The 21,412-nt window shown below is 35.3% G+C and overlaps 1 protein-coding gene across 2 annotated transcripts in view; it reads left to right on the forward strand.

The window, feature by feature from the left end:
- edc4 (enhancer of mRNA decapping 4) overlaps positions 1-21,412 on the forward strand; it is a 37,943-nt gene that overhangs the window by 6,166 nt on the left and 10,365 nt on the right. The window contains exons 6-28 of one of the 2 annotated variants that reach the window (XM_073850759.1): positions 164-311; positions 435-539; positions 683-792; positions 2,043-2,126; positions 2,277-2,372; positions 2,516-2,615; positions 3,337-3,517; positions 3,642-3,708; positions 3,799-3,890; positions 5,008-5,198; positions 5,293-5,369; positions 7,203-7,335; positions 8,835-9,451; positions 10,134-10,235; positions 12,884-13,027; positions 13,172-13,205; positions 13,494-13,674; positions 15,131-15,286; positions 15,438-15,553; positions 15,819-15,984; positions 16,178-16,364; positions 18,072-18,291; positions 20,573-20,736. In XM_073850759.1, the coding sequence (XP_073706860.1) occupies positions 164-311; positions 435-539; positions 683-792; positions 2,043-2,126; positions 2,277-2,372; positions 2,516-2,615; positions 3,337-3,517; positions 3,642-3,708; positions 3,799-3,890; positions 5,008-5,198; positions 5,293-5,369; positions 7,203-7,335; positions 8,835-9,451; positions 10,134-10,235; positions 12,884-13,027; positions 13,172-13,205; positions 13,494-13,674; positions 15,131-15,286; positions 15,438-15,553; positions 15,819-15,984; positions 16,178-16,364; positions 18,072-18,291; positions 20,573-20,736 (3,471 nt within the window). The remainder of the gene's footprint in view (positions 1-163; positions 312-434; positions 540-682; positions 793-2,042; positions 2,127-2,276; positions 2,373-2,515; positions 2,616-3,336; positions 3,518-3,641; positions 3,709-3,798; positions 3,891-5,007; positions 5,199-5,292; positions 5,370-7,202; positions 7,336-8,834; positions 9,452-10,133; positions 10,236-12,883; positions 13,028-13,171; positions 13,206-13,493; positions 13,675-15,130; positions 15,287-15,437; positions 15,554-15,818; positions 15,985-16,177; positions 16,365-18,071; positions 18,292-20,572; positions 20,737-21,412) is intronic. The other variant, XM_073850760.1, reaches the window with a different exon arrangement.

The raw sequence follows: 21,412 nt of genomic DNA on the forward strand, positions 1-21,412 counted from the left end.
AAAAAATCTGATTGTTGAAGGTTTAGAACACTAAAGAAGTTTTAATAAAGTCAACCTTTTTATTTGATTCTATATATAAAAAAAATTGATCTTCAAGTATTATAGTATAATTCTGATGAGCAGGAGAACTGTGATATTTCTCCTTAACATTGATGCTTCTTAGAGATGAAGTGATCGTCCACATCCGAAGGCCTGAGGACACGCCACTAAATTCTAACCGCAGACTCATCTGGTGTCCCTTCATCCCGGAGGACAATGATGAGAATCCAGAAGATGCCTGTCAGACATTGGCGCTCCTTCATGAAGACCGAGTATGTCTTCTCTGGAATTTGACAGTTTTATCACTTTCTTTCCAAAATGTCCTCATATTATTAGATTTGAAGTGTTTTTAATGCTATTACTCTCCAAACTGGATTTTTCTCTTGCACTTGTAGGCTGAGGTTTGGGACCTTGACATCCTCCGATCCAATAACAGCTCATGGCCTGTGGATGCCACTGAACTGAAAGAGGGTTTCATCACCATTAGAGGACACACAGCAGTAAGTCTTGCTGTCTTAGTTTAATGCTTTGTCTGCAGTATTGTATTAACTAATTAAGAAATTAGATTTAATGTAATTACAGTAGCACATAAATGAGTTATAGGGTGTAATGTTTATGATTAAATGTATTTTTATTTCTGCAGCGCATTAGTGAAGGTGCGCTGTCCCCTGATGGCACTGTCTTGGCCACAGCCAGTCACGATGGATATGTAAAGTTTTGGCAAATCTACATTGAAGGACAGGACCAACCCAGGTACATGTTTTAGACATTAGAAACTGTTTTAGATTAGTAAGATTTTATTTTTGAAAGAAAGAAATACTTTTGTTCAGCATTGAGTAAAGATGCATTTAATTAATCAAAAGTGACATAAAAGGCATTTATAATGTTACAAACAAATATTTCAAATTAAAAGTTTTTCTTTTAAACTTTTTATTGGATGTTTTCCACAAAAATATTAATCAGTACAACTGTTTTTAACATCAATAATACAATCCGAATAGAATTGAAATTTAGATAATCGTTTAGTATTGTTTCTGTTTTATATATTTTCATTAAATAAATGCAGCTATGATACATGGGAACATAGGAGATGTCTTTCAAAAACACAAAATCTTACTGACCTCAAATCCAAACAAATAATAAATGTATAAATGGTAACAAATCAAAATAAAACTATGGCATGTAGCTTTTAAGCATTTTATCAATTTTTGATTTTGATTTATTTGATTTATTTGAAAGTACAGGAAAACAGTACAATTTAGAAATATTTTTGCTTTTTAAAATAACTGCTTTCTATTTGAATATATTTTAATTAGTAATTTATACCTGTGATTTCAAAGCTGAATTTTTAGCATCATTACTCCAGTTACATGGTCCTTCAGAAATCATTCTAATAATCTGATTTGCTGCTCAAAAAACATTTATTATTTGTAACATATATATATATATATAAATATCTTTATCATCACTCTAGTAATAATAATACTTTTGTAATTTAATATTGATAATAATAATAATAATAAAAATGTTTCTTGAACTGCAAATCAGCATATTAGAATGATTTCTGAAGGATCATGTAACACTAAAGGAAATTTAGCTTTGATTACAGGAATAAATTACATTTTAAAATGTATTCAGATAAAGTTATTTTAAAAGATAAAAATATTTTATTGTTTTTGCTGTACTTTGGATCAAGTAAAAGCAGGCTTGGTGAACAGAAGAGACTTCTTTTAAAAAAACATTAAAAATCTTACTGTTCAAAAACTTTTGACTGGTAATGTCTGTTATAAACATTTGACATTATAAGTTACCACATACATGAGTTGTCATGATATTTAATGATTTATGTATTTAATGTATAACCAATAATAATCAATTATTATACTGATGTTAATAATTATAAACATGACTACAGTAATGGTTTGCTTTAATTTTTTCATGTTTTTCTATCATTAAATTGATTACCCTGTGAAAAAATTTAGGCAACCTTGCTCCTTTTCCAGATGCCTGCATGAATGGCAGCCACATAATGGACGGCCTCTTTCATGCCTGCTCTTTTGTGACAACCACAAAAAGCAAGACCCAGAGTGAGTATGAAGTCTGTTTAGTCTTCAGTGAACCAAATTCAAAGGGAATTTAACACTGGGCTTTAAGCTGTCTTTGCAGTTGTTTTTACTTGAAAATTGGTATTAGACACATGCTGTACATTAAACTCAACCATTTATTTTCTTCTGAAGAGTTCCTTTCTGGCGCTTTCTGATCACTGGAGCTGATCAAAACCTGGAACTGAAGATGTGGTGCACAGTGTCATGGACGTGCTTACAAACCATCAGGTCTGTTTACTTCTTAATTGTTCGATGTACCTGAAGCTATGTTATTTTGTGTTGTTCCAGCCCAAACGTAATACTTTCTCCTCTATGGATATGATAGCCTAAATGTATGAATTTTATAAGAATTGTACATTTGTATGTTTCAGGTTTTCTCCAGATCCATTCAACAGCAGTGTGCTACCCAGCCTGAAGGCTAGTTTGGACCTTTCTGCAGAATTTCTCATTCTCAGTGATGTTCAGAGGAAGGTCAGACTCATTATTATTTTATATTTTATATATATAATTTTTTTTTTTTTTCCTCAAAGTCAGTGATTAATGTTTTTATACATGTAAAAATTAAAAAAGGATGTGTAATCACAATGTAATAATTCATTAAAGTTGTAACAATAGTAATGTCCTGATTTTTCTTTTTTTTTTTTTTTTTTTTCAAAAATTGTCTCTTTTAATTTTTCTAGATTTAGTGTGTTATGATGTAAGATATATTTTTAATCAAAAACGTGAAGTGAACTCTGAGTAGTAGATATTCATATGGAGAGACCGCAGACACTGAAAAAAACATGAGAATCATGCTTGAGTGGGTAGTAGACAAAACTTTGTATAGCCTTACTTTTTTTATTCTTCCAAATTTTAACAACTTCCTTGACGTTCCACGAAATAAGATGCATTGAATTTTTTCCAACTATGTCAATGCCATTTAAAATCACTCACCTCAAACCTGACGCAAAAAATCTTCAAGCAGGAAGTGTGACTGTACCTGAAAGGACTAAAAATAGGTCAATTTGCACATTTTTGGAACTTCAGAAATTTAGACGGGTAGAAAGACAAAGTATACATGCAAATTAAACATGGTCACTTAGCCAACTCCAACATGTGTCCTGGTAAATAGGATTCTTAAGCTAAGGTCAATGTTGATATATAACTGGTTGTTTATTAGCAGCTGATTCTGGGTTGTGTGTTGGATATGTAGGTGTTGTACGTCATGGAGCTGCTCCAGGATCAGGAAAAGGGCCGTGCCAGCTTCACTGCAGTTTCAGAGTTTCTGCTTACACACCCTGTGCTCAGCTTCGGCGTACAGGATGTCGCCCGCGCCCGACTGCGCCACACTGAGGTCCTTCCCCCTGATGAGGAAAGCGAAAGCATGACGACAGGTAAATTCCTTTCCTTATTTTCACACCATCTTTGTGTATGCAAATATTTGTAGCCTTGTTTTAAGTTGACTGAAGATGCATTCAATTGATGCTTTCTAATATTTTTCTAAATATCTTCCCACAGAAGGAAACCAGGGACCTTCGGAATCCAAATCAGGAATCCAGATTAAACTCTACTGTGTGCATACAAAGTAAGTTATTCAGATAGAAAAGCTCTCTTGATGAAGATATGAAGTTTGCATTTAGATATATGGTGATGAAACGCTGTCTTATGCCCACAGATCACTACAGGATGTGCAGATCTGGTTCCAGCCCAATCAGGGGGCCTCATCCTCCCTCTTCATGCCTCAGTCTGGATCACAAGATGGCTTTGGTGAGGCTGGTAATGTATACTCTTACTTCTATACGTATGTGGCCACAAAATCAGTTTTAAGTAGCACGGGTATATTTGTAGCAATAGCCAAAAAAATATATTGTATGGCTCAAAGTTATCAATTTTTTTATGTCAAAAATTATTAGTATATTAAGTCCGTGAAGATATTTTGTAAATTTCCCACCGTAAATATATCAAAACAAATTTTTGAGTAGTAATATGCATTGGTAAGAACTTGATTTGGACAAATTTACAGGCGATTTTCTCAATATTTAGATTTTTTTTTTTTTTTTTTTTGTACCTGCAGATTCCAGATTTTCAAATAGTTGTATCCTAAGTAACCTTGCATCAATAGAAATCTTATTTATTCAACTTTCAGATATATGAATTTACATATGAAGTTTTAAAAATTGACCCTTATGACTGGTTTTGTGGTCCTGAATCACATTTATTTCCTAGACTGCCACTGCTGAATCTACAGTGCTATAGCAAAGAAAATGTATTTTATCAGAAGGTAATTGTGGAGAAAATGGTGTACTTGTTTATTTTAATGGGACATCGGATGCAAAATTAACTTTTACATGGTGTTTGCATATAAACGAGTCCTAGCATTTTGTGGACACAACCATTCTACAGTAATAAAAATCTATTTACTTAATTACCAAAATACCTAAACGGTCTAAATTATCAAGCCATTTTCAATTTAGCATATTTCCACTCTTCAGCCAGTTGTACACTGTCCACCATTTTCTCCATGCTTGAGCAGCTATAGTGACAACATCGTCTCGAAGCATTGCAGGTCACTGAGGACACAGTGGATTAGTTTTGTTTTTGATGGTAATGTGCTGCTGAATACACACAAAATGAGAGGGGTGGAGTGAGTAGTAGCGAGAAAATGAGAAATGCACCGAAACAGCTTGCTTTGAGCAGAGCTGTTTTTGACAAAGTAGAAAGTTGTTGTTTTTCACAACCATTAAGTATTTTCAAACATAGTATTGCAGATATTTCATGAAGACCCTAAAGAATCATACCAACTTGTGGAAAACAGGCATCCTATGTCTCCTTGAAAATGTAATGCTAAATTGCATAAATTGTATAAAATACATTTCCTTCCCAGGTTTTTCTGATCCTCTTGCTGATCTGAATGTGGAGGCAATGAGCTCTGATAAGGAGTCTGGTGATAGTGGATCTCAAAACGACCTGAGTAAGATTCTGGCTCTTCCAACTCCAGCTGACTTCATGAGTCCAGCCCCATCAGCCTTGCCCAAACTCATGACCCCAGACGCCTTCATGACACCCAGCGCCTCCGTAAGCTTTTAATATTACAGATTCATCATTAGGTCCCTTTAGTAAGGGTGATTATTTATCTTTGTGCTCTTGTTTGTTTTTTTGTTTTTTTTAGATGCCTGCTTCTCCTGGCAGCAGCGCAAGCAGCCTGACAATAGTCACGGCCATGAGCAGCTCAGACAGCGGTGCAAGGTTGGGAATTTTAACTCTTTTAACTTTTTTTACAGTGTGATAATAGATACACATCTGAGTGTGAAATGTACAGGCCCTGTTTCCTCTCATGTAGTGTTGTCACGGTACCAAAATTTCAGTATTCGGTACCAATACCAGTGAAAATCCACGGTTCTCGGTACCAATTTCGGTACCAAAGAAAAACACAATAACAGATTAATTGAGCAACACACTATTTTTTATTAATAAAGTTAAGCAAAAATAAAATGTACAAAAAAAACTTTGTAAAAAAAAATTCTTTATACTTGCGTAAAATTTTGTTAGTTTTTCCACAGGTTAAAAAAGTATTTCAAGGATTGTAAACATTTTAGTAGTTAAATAACATCTAAATAAATTACAGGCATAAAAAATGTAAACAAGCTTCACCCAAAACTTTTTGTCATATTTCTGCTGCTGCGGAAAAACATCTGTAACTGTTGTCTGTTTTAGAGTTCGCTGGGGTCTTTCATGATCTTCTGCAACTGTAAAAAGAAAAAATATACTTAAGTAAAGCAGTGTGCTAAGTCTGACCAGATGTGACATTAGATCATTGACACCAGCAAAAATATTAATTTTCAGTAAATAACAAACCTCAGCTGTTATAATAAATTTAGATAAGATTACATATATTAAGACCAGTGTCTATCACAGATGAAAACTGCAGTATTTAAAACACTTTACAATTTTCATTAGTTAGATAGCATCGCCTAACAATAAACAGTAGTTACATGGCAATTATTCTTCGTGAGGTTAGGCTAATTTCAACATTTACTAATGCATAAAATCATGTTAATCTGTTAAACATGAACAAACATGAATGATCATGTGTTTGTATTAAATAAGATTCACAAACATGAATTAATGTTGTAAAAATATATTGTTCACTCACTTTAAGATTATGTTAGAATATGATGCATGAATTTGATCTTATTGTAAAGTATTACCAAACTAAACAGGGAATAAAACGTGTTTTATTTGATTGTACTTTTATTCAATCCAAACTGCATTCATATTTATTATTATTAATAAGCTTTTTAAACCTGCTAGAGTTATTCAGCCAAGAACGTTTTCTGACAGACTGATATTAAGGATATAAATTAACGTCACATTTGTACATTCTCTAACACACATATTTTGGATACACGGGTCATTTGTGTGTAAAAAAAAAAATAGTAAATACATCATGTCCTTATTTTTTTTTACTCTAACAAAAGTTATAGGAGCGTTGTTTCTAATTCATTAAGGCCCAGCATATTAGCGTTAGCCGCGCTTATGCTAACGATTCACTACACAAACAGTGATGTTTATTTCAGTCTGACATTCAAATTAAAATACGCAACAATGCTCTAAATATGAAATTAAAATGAAACTTACCTTACTTGAAATATTTTATTTGATCCTGGAGTCGGTCTTTGAGGTGTTTTAAGTTTGATGTGTTTCCTCCTTTCGAGAGAACCTAGACAACATCTTTTGCAAATAGTTTTTTGATGATCTATGATGTTCGCCTTGTTCAGCCGCAAATCCAAACTATTTGGAGCAAGCCTGGCTCTTCTTTGTAAACAAGTGGAGTCAGAGCCGCGGCATCAGCAGCAGCGCTGGTGTTTTAATAAAGAGAGCGCAACTGCGCAGCGCGCACCTTTTGTATAGCGTATCAAGAACCGGGTTGACCGGATAGTCGGTACCACCGGTACTTAAGAAAACCTGGTACCGTAACGTTTTATTTTTTTTAGTACCGACTTGGTACCGAAGTACCGGGACTTTTGACAACACTACTCTCATGCACTAATAGGCATTGCTCAATTTTCTTTCTTCCAGAGGCGGAGATGATCTGGCCCAGAGCCCTAAAATGTCTGTCGAATGTGGCAATAGCAGCTTGACTCTGAGTGCCAGCGCAAGCAGTCCAAGATCCAACTCGATCCTCATCTCAGGCCTTGGGGAAAACATCCAGGTACTAATAAACATGTCAAATGGCATGTAGTTATATATTGATGGCCAGTAGCCCTGCCTTTGTTTTTAAGTGTATGAAAGATGCTACTTTATAAGTTCTATGGAGTATTTATTCACTACTGTCCAAAAGTTGTTGTTTTTTTTTTTTTTTGTTTTTTTTAAGAAATTAGTATTGTTATTCAGCAATAATACAATAAATTGATCAAAAAATAACATACCAATACAAATTTAAAGGAACTTTATATAACGTAAATTATGTCTCTTACTGAAATGTGTAGTAGAAAACCTGTTAAAGATTTGTTATTTTAAGAAATCTTTTTTTATAAATATTTTGGACTATTGATGGTATGCCACTTGGCTTATATCCATCACCACCTATAAGCCATTTCAGCAGAGGTGGTCATCGTATCAATATTTTATTTTCTGTGTTTTGTTGCGGTAAAAATAGCAACAGGTAGCACCAGTATCTCCGACCTAAACAATTTCACGTGATCAATATAATGTTGCCCATAGTGCAAAATATGTATAAAACAATGTGGATTTTTTTAAATTAGGTAAATCTTTCATGGGTTTTCTACTACATATTTCAGTAAGAGACATCATTCATGTTATATTAATTCATCCCGGAGTTCTCTTTAACAGAGTTCCCACAGGGTTTGGAAAAGTATGGAATTTGATTTAAGTTTTTTCCAGGTCTGGAAAAGTATGGGGGGGGAAAAGCAGAGTATGGAAAAATGTTTGTGTTTCCAGAATTTTCCCCCCATTTAGTTTTTTATAATATAAAATTAAGAATTTAATGAATATTACATAGCCTCAATGACCTTTGCAAACTTTTATGTGACTTTTATGTGCGCACGAGAAACCATTAAACTTTGCAAATAGGACAATGCACACTGAGCCTATTTTGCCATCAGCCCATTTCGTGGTGTGGTTTCTTGGCCGCCACAAAGTATGTGTTAAAGAGACCTAAGGCGTTTGAATATTGCATACTGCCCTAACCATAGCCAAATTGTAAGTCTTTTTTAGACCCTTGAACTTGGCAAATTTTATGTCATCAGCCCATTTTGTGTCATAGTTTCTTCTTGGACATTATTCCTTGATATAGAGGTACTACCATGAGAAAAGCCAAATTTTGAGCAGTTAGATCCCTGTTAATTCATGTGTATCTTTGCTCTTGTTTTATTCATAGTAAGATGGCAGTGATGCACAAAGGAAGTAGGTCAAATAAAACTGTGTAATAATAATGCGTAAGCATGCAAAAAACTCCCAAGCATATTTGAATAGTGTCTCAAGGGCACAAAAAGTTTCTTGTGTGCATGTTGAAGTCTGTATTTTTGTTATTTATTTTAGAGACTCTGTATTTTGCTTCTTTGAGAAAATCAATTTTAAAAAATCCCTGAGAAAATAAAAATACTTACAAATGACTCCACTATATACCAAATATAAAGCTGAAAATAATGCTCTTTGAACGATCCCTCCATCCACTCCTTTTCCGGTTAGGCTTTCTCCCCACCACTGGTTCTCCCTCCATCCCTCCTTCAAGAGGCCTCTCTGCTCTGTGAAGCTGCTCCTTATTCTCACAGACTTCCCCTTCCTTATTTCCCTTCTCCTCCTCCTCCACAGGTTTCCCCTCCCAACCCTCCTCTCTCCCTGGATCTCCAGGCCATAGACCCCATGGTTGTCCCCCAGGCCTCTCCGACCAGAGCTCGCTCTCCAGATGTCATCTCCTCAGCTTCTACGGCAATGTCCCAGGACATCCCTGAGATCGCCTCAGAGACCCTGCAGAGGGGGCTGGCCGGTGCCGCTTCTGACTCGTCCTCCGTCCTGCATTCTGATAGCATGGCGTCGGCCGCATCGGTCCTCCACCTGCTGTCTCCTAGAGCCCGGAGCAGTGCTGAGCACAGTTTGCTGCCTCTTGAATTGGGTGCAGCATCTGTGGATGGAGAACAGAGACTCAATAACACACCTTCCCTGCTGGAGACAGCTCTGTCACAGGAGAACGCGGTAGCAGCTGGAGGATCCTGTTCTGACAGTAGCGTGAACCACACCTGGCCCGCAGCACCCGATATCACACGAGAAACTCGCAATAGCCTGAGAGACAATGGTTTGGGAGACTGGTGAGAGGCTGATCTATAATATAATATATAATGAAAAGTTGAGCAAAATTGTGATTTGTTTTTTATGCTTACCAAAGCTGTATTTGTGCATATTATTAAAATTCAAATAACTGTTTTCTATTGTAATATATTTTAAAATGTAATTTATTTGTGACCTTGGACCACACAGTTCGTCTTAAGTAGCACCAGTATATTTGTAGCAATAGCCAAAATTACATTGTATGGGTCAAAATTGTAGATTTTTTTTTTTTTCCATGTTCCATGAAAATTTCCTATTATAAATATCAAAATAATAATATGCATGGCTATGAACTTCATTTGGACAACTTTAAAGGCGATTTTCTCAATATTTTTATTTTTTTGCACCCTCAGATTTCAGTTTTTCAAAATTGTGTCCTATCCTAACAAACCATACATCAATGGAAAGTGCATTTATTTTTAATTTTGAAAAATTGACTTGTTTTGTGATCCAGGGTCACATTTCTTTTATTTATTCCAACCGTTTGACTGGTAGTGTGTATTTTGTGAGTTATGAGAGACATTTATTATTGATTTATGTTCTGGGAATTTTATGATCTGTGTGGTGTGCAGAGATATGATACATTTTGAGCAAACACTGATAATGTTTCAAGATACAAGGCTAATGCTTTTGATAACTTTGTTTTTTTTTGTTTCCTTCCAGCTCTAGGGAGGAAATAAAGGACAGACACATTTCTTCTCCATACCACAGGCGCACATATCACCTGACTCAGAACGACAGCCAAGATGCAAGTGCAGAGCAGAGGTACACTTTACATTCTGACATATCACCTATGCAGCTGTCTAAGCCACTTCTGTAACTCAAGGTCAAATAACTGTACTTGTTTTACAGGATTTAAGAATTTGCTCGGCTTAAGCCATCTCTCTCTCTTAAAGAATTAGTTCACTTCCAGAATAAAAAAATTCCTGATAATTTACACACCCCTATGTCTTCCAAGATGTTCATGTTTTCTTCAGTCGAAAATGAATTAAGGTTTTTGAGGAAAACATTCCAGGATTTTCCTCCATATAGTGGACTTCAATGGGTTGAAGGTCCAAATTGCAGTTTCAATGCAGCTTCAATGGGCTCTACATGATCCCAGCTGAGGAATAAGGGTCTTATCTAGCAAAACGATCAGTCATGCACTAGCTCGACTTCACACTTTACGTAGTCTCATTGGAAAGGTCACACGTGGCGTTGGTGGAATTATCTACCCAGTGTTTACAAAGCGGACGTGCAAAGAAAGTCAAACACCCTTTACAAAAAAAGTAAAACAATGGTGTCAGATGATTTTGAGATTTTGAATTTGGAGAATTTTTGTTTGTAGAAAATGATCGATCATTTAGCTAGATTAGACTTTTATTCTTCAGATGGGATCATGTAGAGCCCTTTGAAGCTGCATTGAAACTGCAATTTTGCTTTCACTGAAGTCTACTATACGGAGAAAAATCTTGGAAAATTTTCCTCAAAAACCTTAATTTCTTTTCAACTGAAGAAAGAAAGACATGAATATCTTGGATGACATGGGGGTAAGTTTACTTTCAGAATAAAAATTGCCTGATAATTAAGTTATCTTTTACATTTGAATCCGCTTTTCGTGCCATGTTATACCATATTGAGGAAGCTCTAAGACAGTCAAATCTCACTTTAAACCACTGGTCTCAAACTCAATTCCTGGAGGGTCACAGCTCTGCACAGTTTAACTTCAACCCTAATCAAACACACCTGATCCAGCTAATCAAGGTCTTCAGGATTACTAGAAACTTCCAAGCAGGTGTGAGTTGGAGTTGGTTGGAGCTAAACTCTGCAGAGCTGCGGCCCTCCAGGAATTGAGTTCGAGACCTCAGGTTTAAACTGTTTAATGGAGATACTATGTGGTTTGTGGCCTAAAACCAGGGTTCAGATTAACATTTGTGCCAATTGTAAAATCAGTGTCTCAACAGGTGTCTGGTAACTTAATTAGAAACTGCAACATTATGTGGTTTCCGTTAAATTCTTCGAACGATAGTGTGACATACGCTGGCATCACTGATGTAAGTGATTCATATCAAGGAAATCCAAGCCGTCTGCTGAAGACAACGCTCATGACTCAGGTTTTTTGAATAGAAGTTCAGTGTTCTAAATGAGTTCTGAACTGAAATTGCCATGGTTACTAAAAATAAGACAGTATTCTGAGTTTAATACAAATTCTGTCATGTGGGATATGTAGATTGCTGAAGAAAGCTATCAAAACTAAATTTAACAAAATAAAACGAACACACAGAGTAGCATTATAACAGAAGTTTCAACACACTCAAATGTATCTAGTATGATGACCAGTGCTGTTTAACCTCACATACGCATAACTGAAAGGAGCGGAAGTAGTCGACTGTGGCATAACAAAATCTCTGCTGCTTTTAAGCCGTGTGATCGTCTTTCATTAGCATTTGCTCCAGCCCCACCCTGCTTCATACTACAGTGACCTTAATAAAACTAGTATATTAGCTTATCCATGAACACATTTCTTGCTGATTCCTGTCGGATTTCTATTGGCTGTGGGGACAACTCGAGTGATTCCACACTTAATTACAGCATCTTCAAACTACGCCTTTGTTTCATTGTTTGTTTTGAATATGCGCTCTCTAGTGGCGAAAATTAGGTATTTAATGTATTGTTAGTGTCTGAGCCCAATTATCTTATAAACAGTTGTTTTTATGGTTGATTTGATCTTTTTTTTAATACATTTTCACTTTTATTATTTTTAGCTACATTATTTACATGCAAAGTTTAAAAAATGAAAAAAATGTTAATGTATTTAAAAGTGTCTTGTTATAAGGAAGGCTACATTTCTGTGACCAAAAATACAGCAAAACAATAATATTGTGAGATTATTATAATTTAAATAATTATTTTCTGTTTTGATACATTGTAAAATCTGATTCCTATTCCTGTGATGGCAAAGCTGAATTTTCAGCAGCTATTATTCCAGTCTTCAGTGTCACATGATCCTTCACAAGTCATTCTTATATTCTGATTTGGTGTTCAAAAGACATTTCTTATTATCATTGAAAACATTGATAATGAAAACGCTGCTTAATATTTTTGCGGAAACAGTGATATTTTTTTAGAATTCTTTAAATATAAAATTCAAAAGAATAGCATTTTGAAATCAGTAATATGTAATTTCTTTTAAAAGCAATTGTTTATATATCGTGTTGCGTATATATTGCAAACTTATGTACTCCTTCCTCACGTCTGCATGTCCGAACAAGTCTGAGCATGACTCCAAGACTCCAGATAATGATGTAAATATGCAAATTAAAGACTGCGTCTAGGGGGTTTCAGACACCTGTATCAGTCGTCAATACCTTGATGATAATTTTGCTGATCTTTTGTCTTTTCCATTTATTTTCTGCTTCCGCTGTGATGGACAGTGATCACGACGATGAGGTTGCCAGTCTGGCCTCCTCCTCAGGGAACTGTGGCCCTCGCTCCTCTCACAGACTTCCCGTCAAAGAATGGAAAACATCTCCACGCAGCTCCCCTAAGCTCAAGAGGAAGAGCAAGAAGGATGAAGGGTGAGTGAGCTACCCTCCTTACTATGGAAATTTTCCTGATATTAATGTTTATACTGTTTAATATGGGATTGAGCAGTGAGCCCCTCAGCCATATAATCTGATTGTGTGACTGATTAGATCTTCTTTGTTTTTCTCGCTACCCAGAGAGTCCTCGCAGTCTAGACAGATTGAGAGCCAGGTAAGTCTGTTGATCCCCTGCATCACAGTCTGAATGCATTTCTTAGCATTTGTATTGTGTAAACTCAATGAAAATTTATGAAGGCTTGTTTTCTGTCCAGTCACTGTGGTTCATAATATAAATAAAACATTAATGCAGTGGAGACTGATGAATAACATGGCAAGCTCAGTAGTATGAATGCTCTGCTTTGACTACTATGACTCTTACAACTGTGCTGACGTCAGTCAAGCGTCCCCGGGAGTCCTTGAGCTTCACAAAAGAGGAATAAATGTGCTGTTGTGTCCTCAGATGAGCACAGAGGTGCAGGACGAGCTTCTGCAGATGCTACGGAGCCAGCAAAGGGAGATCGCTGAGCTGAGACAGAACCAGCTGGAACTTCTGCAAAGAGTCACCAGCCACATGGATGCCGTACAGAGCTCCATCATGGCTCACATTGAGCACGCCATGTTGGCTCAGCAGGAGCAAGAACGTATCCTTCCACTAGGGGGAGACTTGTAGATTAGATTAAACACAAATGAGCAAGAAAAAAAATTAACTGATGCATCTGTCACCTTAAGCTTTATTTTGACAAGATAAAGTCAAAATTGATTATTTTGTTTTTTTTAATGTTGCACTTTTTTCCCAAGAGAATTAGCATTAATCTTTCTGCCAATGTAACCAAGTCTACACTGCTGTTCAAAAGTTTGGCATCAGTAAGACGTAATATTTTTTTAAAGTCTCATCAAGGCTGTTTATTTGATCAAAAATACAGAAAAAACTTAATATTGCGAAATATTAGTATAGTTCAAAATAATGGTTTTCTGTTTTAATGTATTTTAAAATCTAATTTATTCCTGTGATGCAAAGCTGAATTTTCATCAGCTATTATAATTTAGCTGATGAAAGCAGCTATAATTTTAAGTGTCACATGACCCTTCAGAAATCATTGTAATATGCTGATTTATTACTTTTATTATAATAAAAGCTTATTATATTGTTGGAAACAGTTTTGCTGCCAAATATTTTTTTGGAACCTATGATACTTTTATCAGGATTCTTTGATGAATAAAGAGTTAAAATTAACAGCATTTATTCAAAATATAAATCTGTTCTAACAGTCTTTGCTATTGCTTTTTATCAATTTAACACATCCTTGCTGAATAAAAGTATTAATTTCTTTCAAAAAAAGAACTTTTGAACAGTAGTTTGTACTGTTAATTAATCAAAGAATCCTTAAAGTATCACAGGTTCCTAAATATTAAGCAGTTTAAATGTTTTAAACGTTGATAATAAATCAACATATTAGAATGATTTCTGAAGGATCATGTGACTCTCAATACTGGAGTAATGATGCTGAAAATTCAGGTTTGATCACAGGAATAAATTTGATTTTAACGTATATTAGAATAGAAAAACATTATTTTACATTGTAATAATATTTCACAATATTACATTTTTTTTCTGTATTTTTGATCAAATAAATGCAGCCTTGAAGAGCATAAGAAACTTCTTTTCAAATCATACTGATCCCAAACTTTTGAATGGCAGTGTACATGACTGCGACAAATAATACTGATATTTTAGCCCATTATATTTCATGGCCACGCTCACTTTTCATGCTAAATAAAATCCATAAAGATAAAAGCACTGCTTCACAGTATATTAACTTTGAAATATGTCACATTACAAAAGTGAAATGCATTATGAATGGCACCATAAACCATTCTGAAGCAACTTCTATGATCTAAATGATCTAAAGTGACAGAGTTAAAAATACAAAAACCTCTAGGCCCATTATTACGGAAAAAAGCAAGAAAGCTGATATGAATATAACCATTCTCTAATGCACAATATTGTTTATTTATATGCATGTACACACTAATGAATAATCACTTTGGATTGGTCAGGCCCATACAGTGTGTTGTTAACTTTAACTGGTGGCACAGAGAGAAGAATGGAGCGAATTCTGGCAGAAGGACAAAGCCGGAACCAACAGCTCCAGGACCAGCTGGTTCAGCAGCTCGTCCAGACTCTAAACAACAGTCTCTGCAACCGGCTAGACAAAGTTTTGCGTGAAGAAATGAAGAAGACCGTCCCACAGGGTGAGCGCTGATGTTCAGAACACAAGAGCTCAACTGTACTTTTTTTCTCGTAGCGTTCAATACAACAAAGAACATTCTGCTCTTGTTTTGTGACTTTTATTGATTTAAAGTTTACGTGGAGCTGTAGGTGACTTTTTTTCCTGTTACGCAGCCATCTCGAAGAGCCTAGAACCTGTGACTGGCCAGATGAGCAGCACCATCGCTGCCAAGTTAACCGCGGTAGAAGTAACCCTGAAGGAAAATGTCACCAAAGTTGTTAAGTCCAAGGTCAGTAGCTTGAAGTTTGAGAATGAACACTTTTAAATAGCATCCAAACTTGACATTTGTTATGATATTTTCTTCCAAAGGCTGAGTTAAAAACATTTCTGTCTGAAAAGGATGTTTCTCTGAGAGACATACTACAAACTGAACGGTTCAAAAGAAGTGCACCAACTTATGTGCACACTGAATAATTCATTGCGGAGCACAGAACAGGCACAAACTGGGGAACTCGTAACTCATCTAACTTTTTGTCCTATTCTCATATTCGCAGAACACTACGGATGCTATCGGTCGTGCCGCTGCTGAGGCCATGCAGGGTCCCATTCAGGCGGCCTACAAAGAGACCTTCCAAAGCATCGTGCTCCCCGTGTTTGAGAGAGGCTGCCAGTCCATGTTTCAGCAAATCAACGACAGCTTCAAACAGGGAACCCACGAGTGTAAGAACCGTCGTAATAGACTTCGCTACGCATCTAACATTTTGTTTGTGCTTGTTTATGTTAATCAAATGAATGTAGCAGATGCTCTTAGGGCTGTTTTGCACATCTCTAGTGCAAGCTAATTAATTAAACTCTTTTGCGTCAAGCAGTGTTGTAGTAACTAAATATCTAATGACTTCACATTCTTCCACAGACATCCAACAGCTGGAGACACACATCAAGAACAGGAAACAGCGGGACCAGGATGCACGGGATCCCGTGGTTGGCCAGCTGCAGCAGATGATTGACACGCTCCAGAATTCTCAAGACCAGCTGGCTACCACTGTGACGGCCAGCGTGTGCTCTGACGTTCAGCATCAGCTCCACATGATCGTGGGAAAGTAAGGCTTACCATCCAGTATTTGTCACAAATCAATATAAGGAAATGCAGCAATCGTTTATCGTCTTTCCTTTTGTATGCCTTCCCTTATGGAAAACTTTATTGCATGAATAGAGGAAGCGATTGATTGAGGAGTTCATGCAGAGAAAGCATTTTTCAGAGCGCTGCATTGTGTACCTTGCAAATGGATTGGCAGGTGTTGCATCCGGCCTAATCCTGGGTTTAATTTCTGTCAATATAGCTGGTTTGTTTCCCTCCTACACAATTGCCATATATAGAGTATGTAGCATTAAACTCAGGATTAAACACTGCAGTGGGGTAGTTCCAATATCAAAATTTTATTTAAACCAATACTCTTAAAAGCTTATGTAGGTTTATAATCACTATACCTTCACCATGTTCTTTGTCAGTAAATTACAAACAAATAATAACCATGAGATTTAACCATATTCAGTACTCATTTTAGTGATATTTGACCATTTTAAAAATGATTGCCATCTGCGAATAAGTGTCAGAAGCTGGACTTTTATTTTTAAGGTGCTGAAAATTCCTGAACACAGACACATAGTAGCTCCCATTCTCCTTCTTACTTTACTGTTTTTTATTTAACATTTTCTGTCTAAAAATTTATTAGACTAAACAGTAAGTAAATGGTATCTGAATAGTATTACAGTAGTTGCTTTTCTGTTATTAATAATAGAAAGGTAAAAGCTATAATACTTCCTCGTATACCTTTATCGCATTCATCAAATTTGCGTTTATGTAATTAAAACACCTTTTGAATATGTAATTTAATGCCACCAAAAATGTCGCTTACAGTGTTTATTTTCTATTTAACTTCAGTAGGATATTGTAAAATAAAGTTGTTGTTTTTTGGAAATTGCAATTTTTTGTACATTATTTGCTGTTTTTAGATAGTTTGATATCATGTACACTGCCGTTCAAGCGTTTGGGATCAGTGCGAATTTTTATTTTTATTTTATTTTTGCCCCTCAGGGTTGTTTATTTCATTAAAACCACAGAAAAAACTGTAATATTGTGAAATATCATTGCAATTTAAAATAGTGGTTTTCTATTTTAATATACTTTAAAATTAGTGTCACATGATTCTTCAGAAATCATTCTAATATGCTGATTTATTATTGTTGGAAACACTTTACTGATTAATATTTTTTTTGGAACCTTTGATACTTTTTTCAGGATTCTTTGATGAATAAAATGTTAAAGAACAACATTTATTTAAAATAGACATCTTTTCTGACAATATACACTGTCATTCAATCTTTCTTTAAAAGAAATTAGTACTTTTGTTCAGAAAGGACATTCAATTATTAGAAAATACTTTTGTTCAAATATTTCTGTTTTGAATAAATGCTGTTCTTTAGTCATCAAAGAATTCTTAAAGTATCACAGGTTAAAAAATAAATGAAGCCGCAAAAGTGTTTCCAACATTGATAATAAATCAGCATATTAGAATGATTTCTGAAGGATCATGTCACATTGAAGAATGGAGTAATGATGCAGAAAATTCAGCTTTTTATCACATACATAAATTATATTTAAAGTATATTGAAATAGAAAATTGTTATTTTAAATTGCAATATTATTTCACTATATTACTGTTTTTGTTTTCTGTATTCTTGACCAAATAAATGCTATCTTTTATTATAAAATTTGTGTAGACTAATGGTGTCTGTCCTCTCTGTAGTCTTCAGGACTCGATCCTGACGCAGGTACAGCGTATAGTGAAGGGAGAGGTGAGTCTGGCCATGAAGGAGCAGCAGGCAGCTGTCACCTCCAGCATCATGCAGGCCATGCGCTCAGCCGCAGGAACACCCGTACCCTCCGCACATCTGGACTACCAGGCCCAGCAGGCCAGCATACTTCAGTTACTACAACAAGGCCAGCTCAATGAGGCCTTCCAGCAGGTTAGTTACTGATCACCTGAAAGTAATTATGACTTTATCTCACAATTATGACTTTTTTCTCGCAGTTGCAAGATACAAACTCACAATTAAGCGTTATAATATCAGAATTGTGAGAGATAAACTTGCAATTCTCACCTTTTATCAGAATTGTGATATGAATTTGCAGTTGCAAGTTATAAAGTTTAGTTCTGAGGGAGAAAATGTTTTTCTCAGAATTATGAGTTTTAATGAATTGACTCAATAACGCGCAATTGCATGTTATAAAGTCAGAATTGCGAGATATAAACTTACAAATAAAAACGCAATTCTGACTTTATAACGCAATTGTGAGTTAATTCAGAATTGTGAGATAGAAACTTGAAATTCTGAGGAGTTTATTTCTCACAATTCTGAGCACTTTTTTTCTTGCAATTTAGCATTTATATCACTCAATTCTGAGAAAAAGTCTGTGAGATAAAATGGCACAATTACCTTTTTAATATTTTATTTAGTGGTGGAAACAGGCTTCTATATTGATTAGATAAACTGCTGTTATGTCAGTAGTTTTTTTAACACATTTTTTTACACCTGTTAATCTTCATTATTTAATCATTAAAAATATACAAATATAACTAAAATGCTAAAAAATCAATATATAAGCTAAAAGTATTCATTTTATTTGTATTGAAAAACATCAGAATTGTGCAATATCAAGCAATACATTTCATATATTAACGCTTCTGGTTTCTGTAAATAAGTTTGAAAACAGGAAGGATTGTTAAGAAGGCAGCAGAAGTACCAGAGGAAATCTCTTCTTTCAAAAATGAGTCAAAAAGTTAAGAACTACTGCATTAAGCCATATGTGCATGTAAAATCTAACATGTGTAACATTGTGTAACCAGACAACCACTTACATTTTGTGTAACAGACAGCATTTATGGAAATATGTACAAAACCTCTTAACAAAAACATCTTTACAAGGTCTTCTCCTTTGAGGAATTAGTGGCATCTATGCTTTCCGCCTGTAGAGTTTTGTTTAAGCTAAGTAGGGCCCTATGAAATCTGTTTTATTTTTTTCCCAAATTCATTTTTTTCCTTTTTAATTTTTCAGGATTCTGTTTTTTGTTTTTTTCCATTTTAATTTTTCTAGACAGTTTTAATGGTTAAATGTCAATAAAATCATGAAACTTGCACCGTTTAACAGCAATTTATTAAAAGTTTAACAAAAATTAAAAATGGTTACATTTTTAAGGCCCTCAAATTCAGTTCTGTTTTTTTTTCCAAATTCTGTTTTTTTCTGAATATTTTCTGGATTCCATTTGAAAGGTTTCATTAAAGTTTAATAATTAATTTCATAAAAAATAATTTATTATTATTATTTATTTATTTAATTTTTTTTCCCAGAAATATTGTGTTGTGCCTTTAAATTTTTCCGGTAAATGTTCCTCAAAAATAATGTTTTTAATAATAGTTTTATTATTAGTAGTAGTATTATCATTACATGAAACAATATATTTCTGTCAAAGTTTCTTCAAGTTAAACCAAACTTTTATTTTGACGGGTTGCTGTGAAGACCTTTAAATTTCTGTTTGTATATATGACAGTAGTTTTTCTCAAAAGAAATGGTCAAATGTGCTTGAAGTTACTCTCAGAGCAGTTCGTGTGTTCATTTACTCATATATTGAGGCGGCAGATGCTGAATGTCAAGTGCGTTTCAGTAAGTGTGTAGTAACGAAACCTCATGTCTGCGCCATTTACTCACACAGAGATGCAGAAATTCATATTAAGAAGTCTTTTTGTGGCTTAATATTCACAGACACTAGTGTCCATGTGGTTTGATTTAAGTATACTGACCTACTTTTGATTTATTCATCCAAAATTTGGCAAATTCCATGACATTCTGCATTATACAGTGAATTCCATTTTTATGACTGGATTTTGTAATTCTGTCCGAGTTTTCCACATGGCAGAAATCATAGAGCCCTAGTTAAGCAATCCAAATCACTAATAACCAAATTAAGCATTTTCAAGGAGACGTCTTAACATATGTGCTGACAGTCAGACTGCAGTAACGAAGTATACTCTTGATTTGTATTCATAACTTGTTAATTTATTACGTCAGTTAACATTTTCTGTCAATTTAGTGGTTGTACGGAATCACTGTAATTAGTCCTGACAATTGAAACCAAAAAGTTTGATTAATGCTTACTTCCACAGGTGAGATGACGTGACATGTGACCTTTTATGAGTCCTTTTGCTATCACTGTATTACATACGTTCTCTCATACTGTTTTTCTTGCAGGCTTTATCCGCAGCAGACCTGAATCTGGTGCTGTACGTGTGTGAGACCATTGACTCCCAGCAAGTGTTCGGCCAGCAGCCCTGTTCACTCCATCAGGCCGTCCTTTTGTCTCTCATCCAGCAGCTCTCCACCAACCTGAGCACGCGCACAGAACTCAAGATCAGGTTTGTTCTCTTTGACTCCGTCAGTCAGTGCAGTCATGTTCTGTACTACTTTTTTTTTCTCCATATGTCCTTTATATGGAAGTTTTTCCTTCAGCACTCCAAATAAGTATGCAAGAGCATGCACAGTGCTGTGCTTTTAATGATTAAACACTTAAGTATTTATTTATAGCCCTCTGTATGTTGTACGTGATCAAGGGCAAAATGCGGTTTCATATCACAGGATATTAATGCTTTAAGACTCAAGACGTCGTCCCTTTCTCCTCTTTAATTCCTCTGTGGATGACCTTGCGTTGAAGGGGACATCCGCTTCTGTGGCTCTGCTGCATTGGGCTGCAGTTATTAAAGTGCTCTACAGTCTGGGCTGCATTAGAGTTCTCTGCTGGGGGAAAGGGACCAACTCCCGTGAATCACAGAGTAATGCTCTGCCTGTGTGCTGCCAAGTCCCTTTACTGCTATAAACTGCTCTGTCTGCCAGTCCTATCTCTGAATTGCACTCTAAAATACTAGTGTTTCATACTTGCCCATATGTGCATAGACATTACCATCTGCAGGTCTGTCCTTATTCAGCACGGACATAAGGATGTTTTTTTTAAGTAGGAAAACGCATGCTTTAGGTTAGGTTTATTTTTAGTATTTAAAGGGATAGTTCACACAAAAATGAAAAATCTGTCGCCCC

Source organism: Garra rufa, chromosome 11 (genome assembly GCF_049309525.1).
Source record: "Garra rufa chromosome 11, GarRuf1.0, whole genome shotgun sequence".
NCBI lineage: Eukaryota > Metazoa > Chordata > Actinopteri > Cypriniformes > Cyprinidae > Garra > Garra rufa.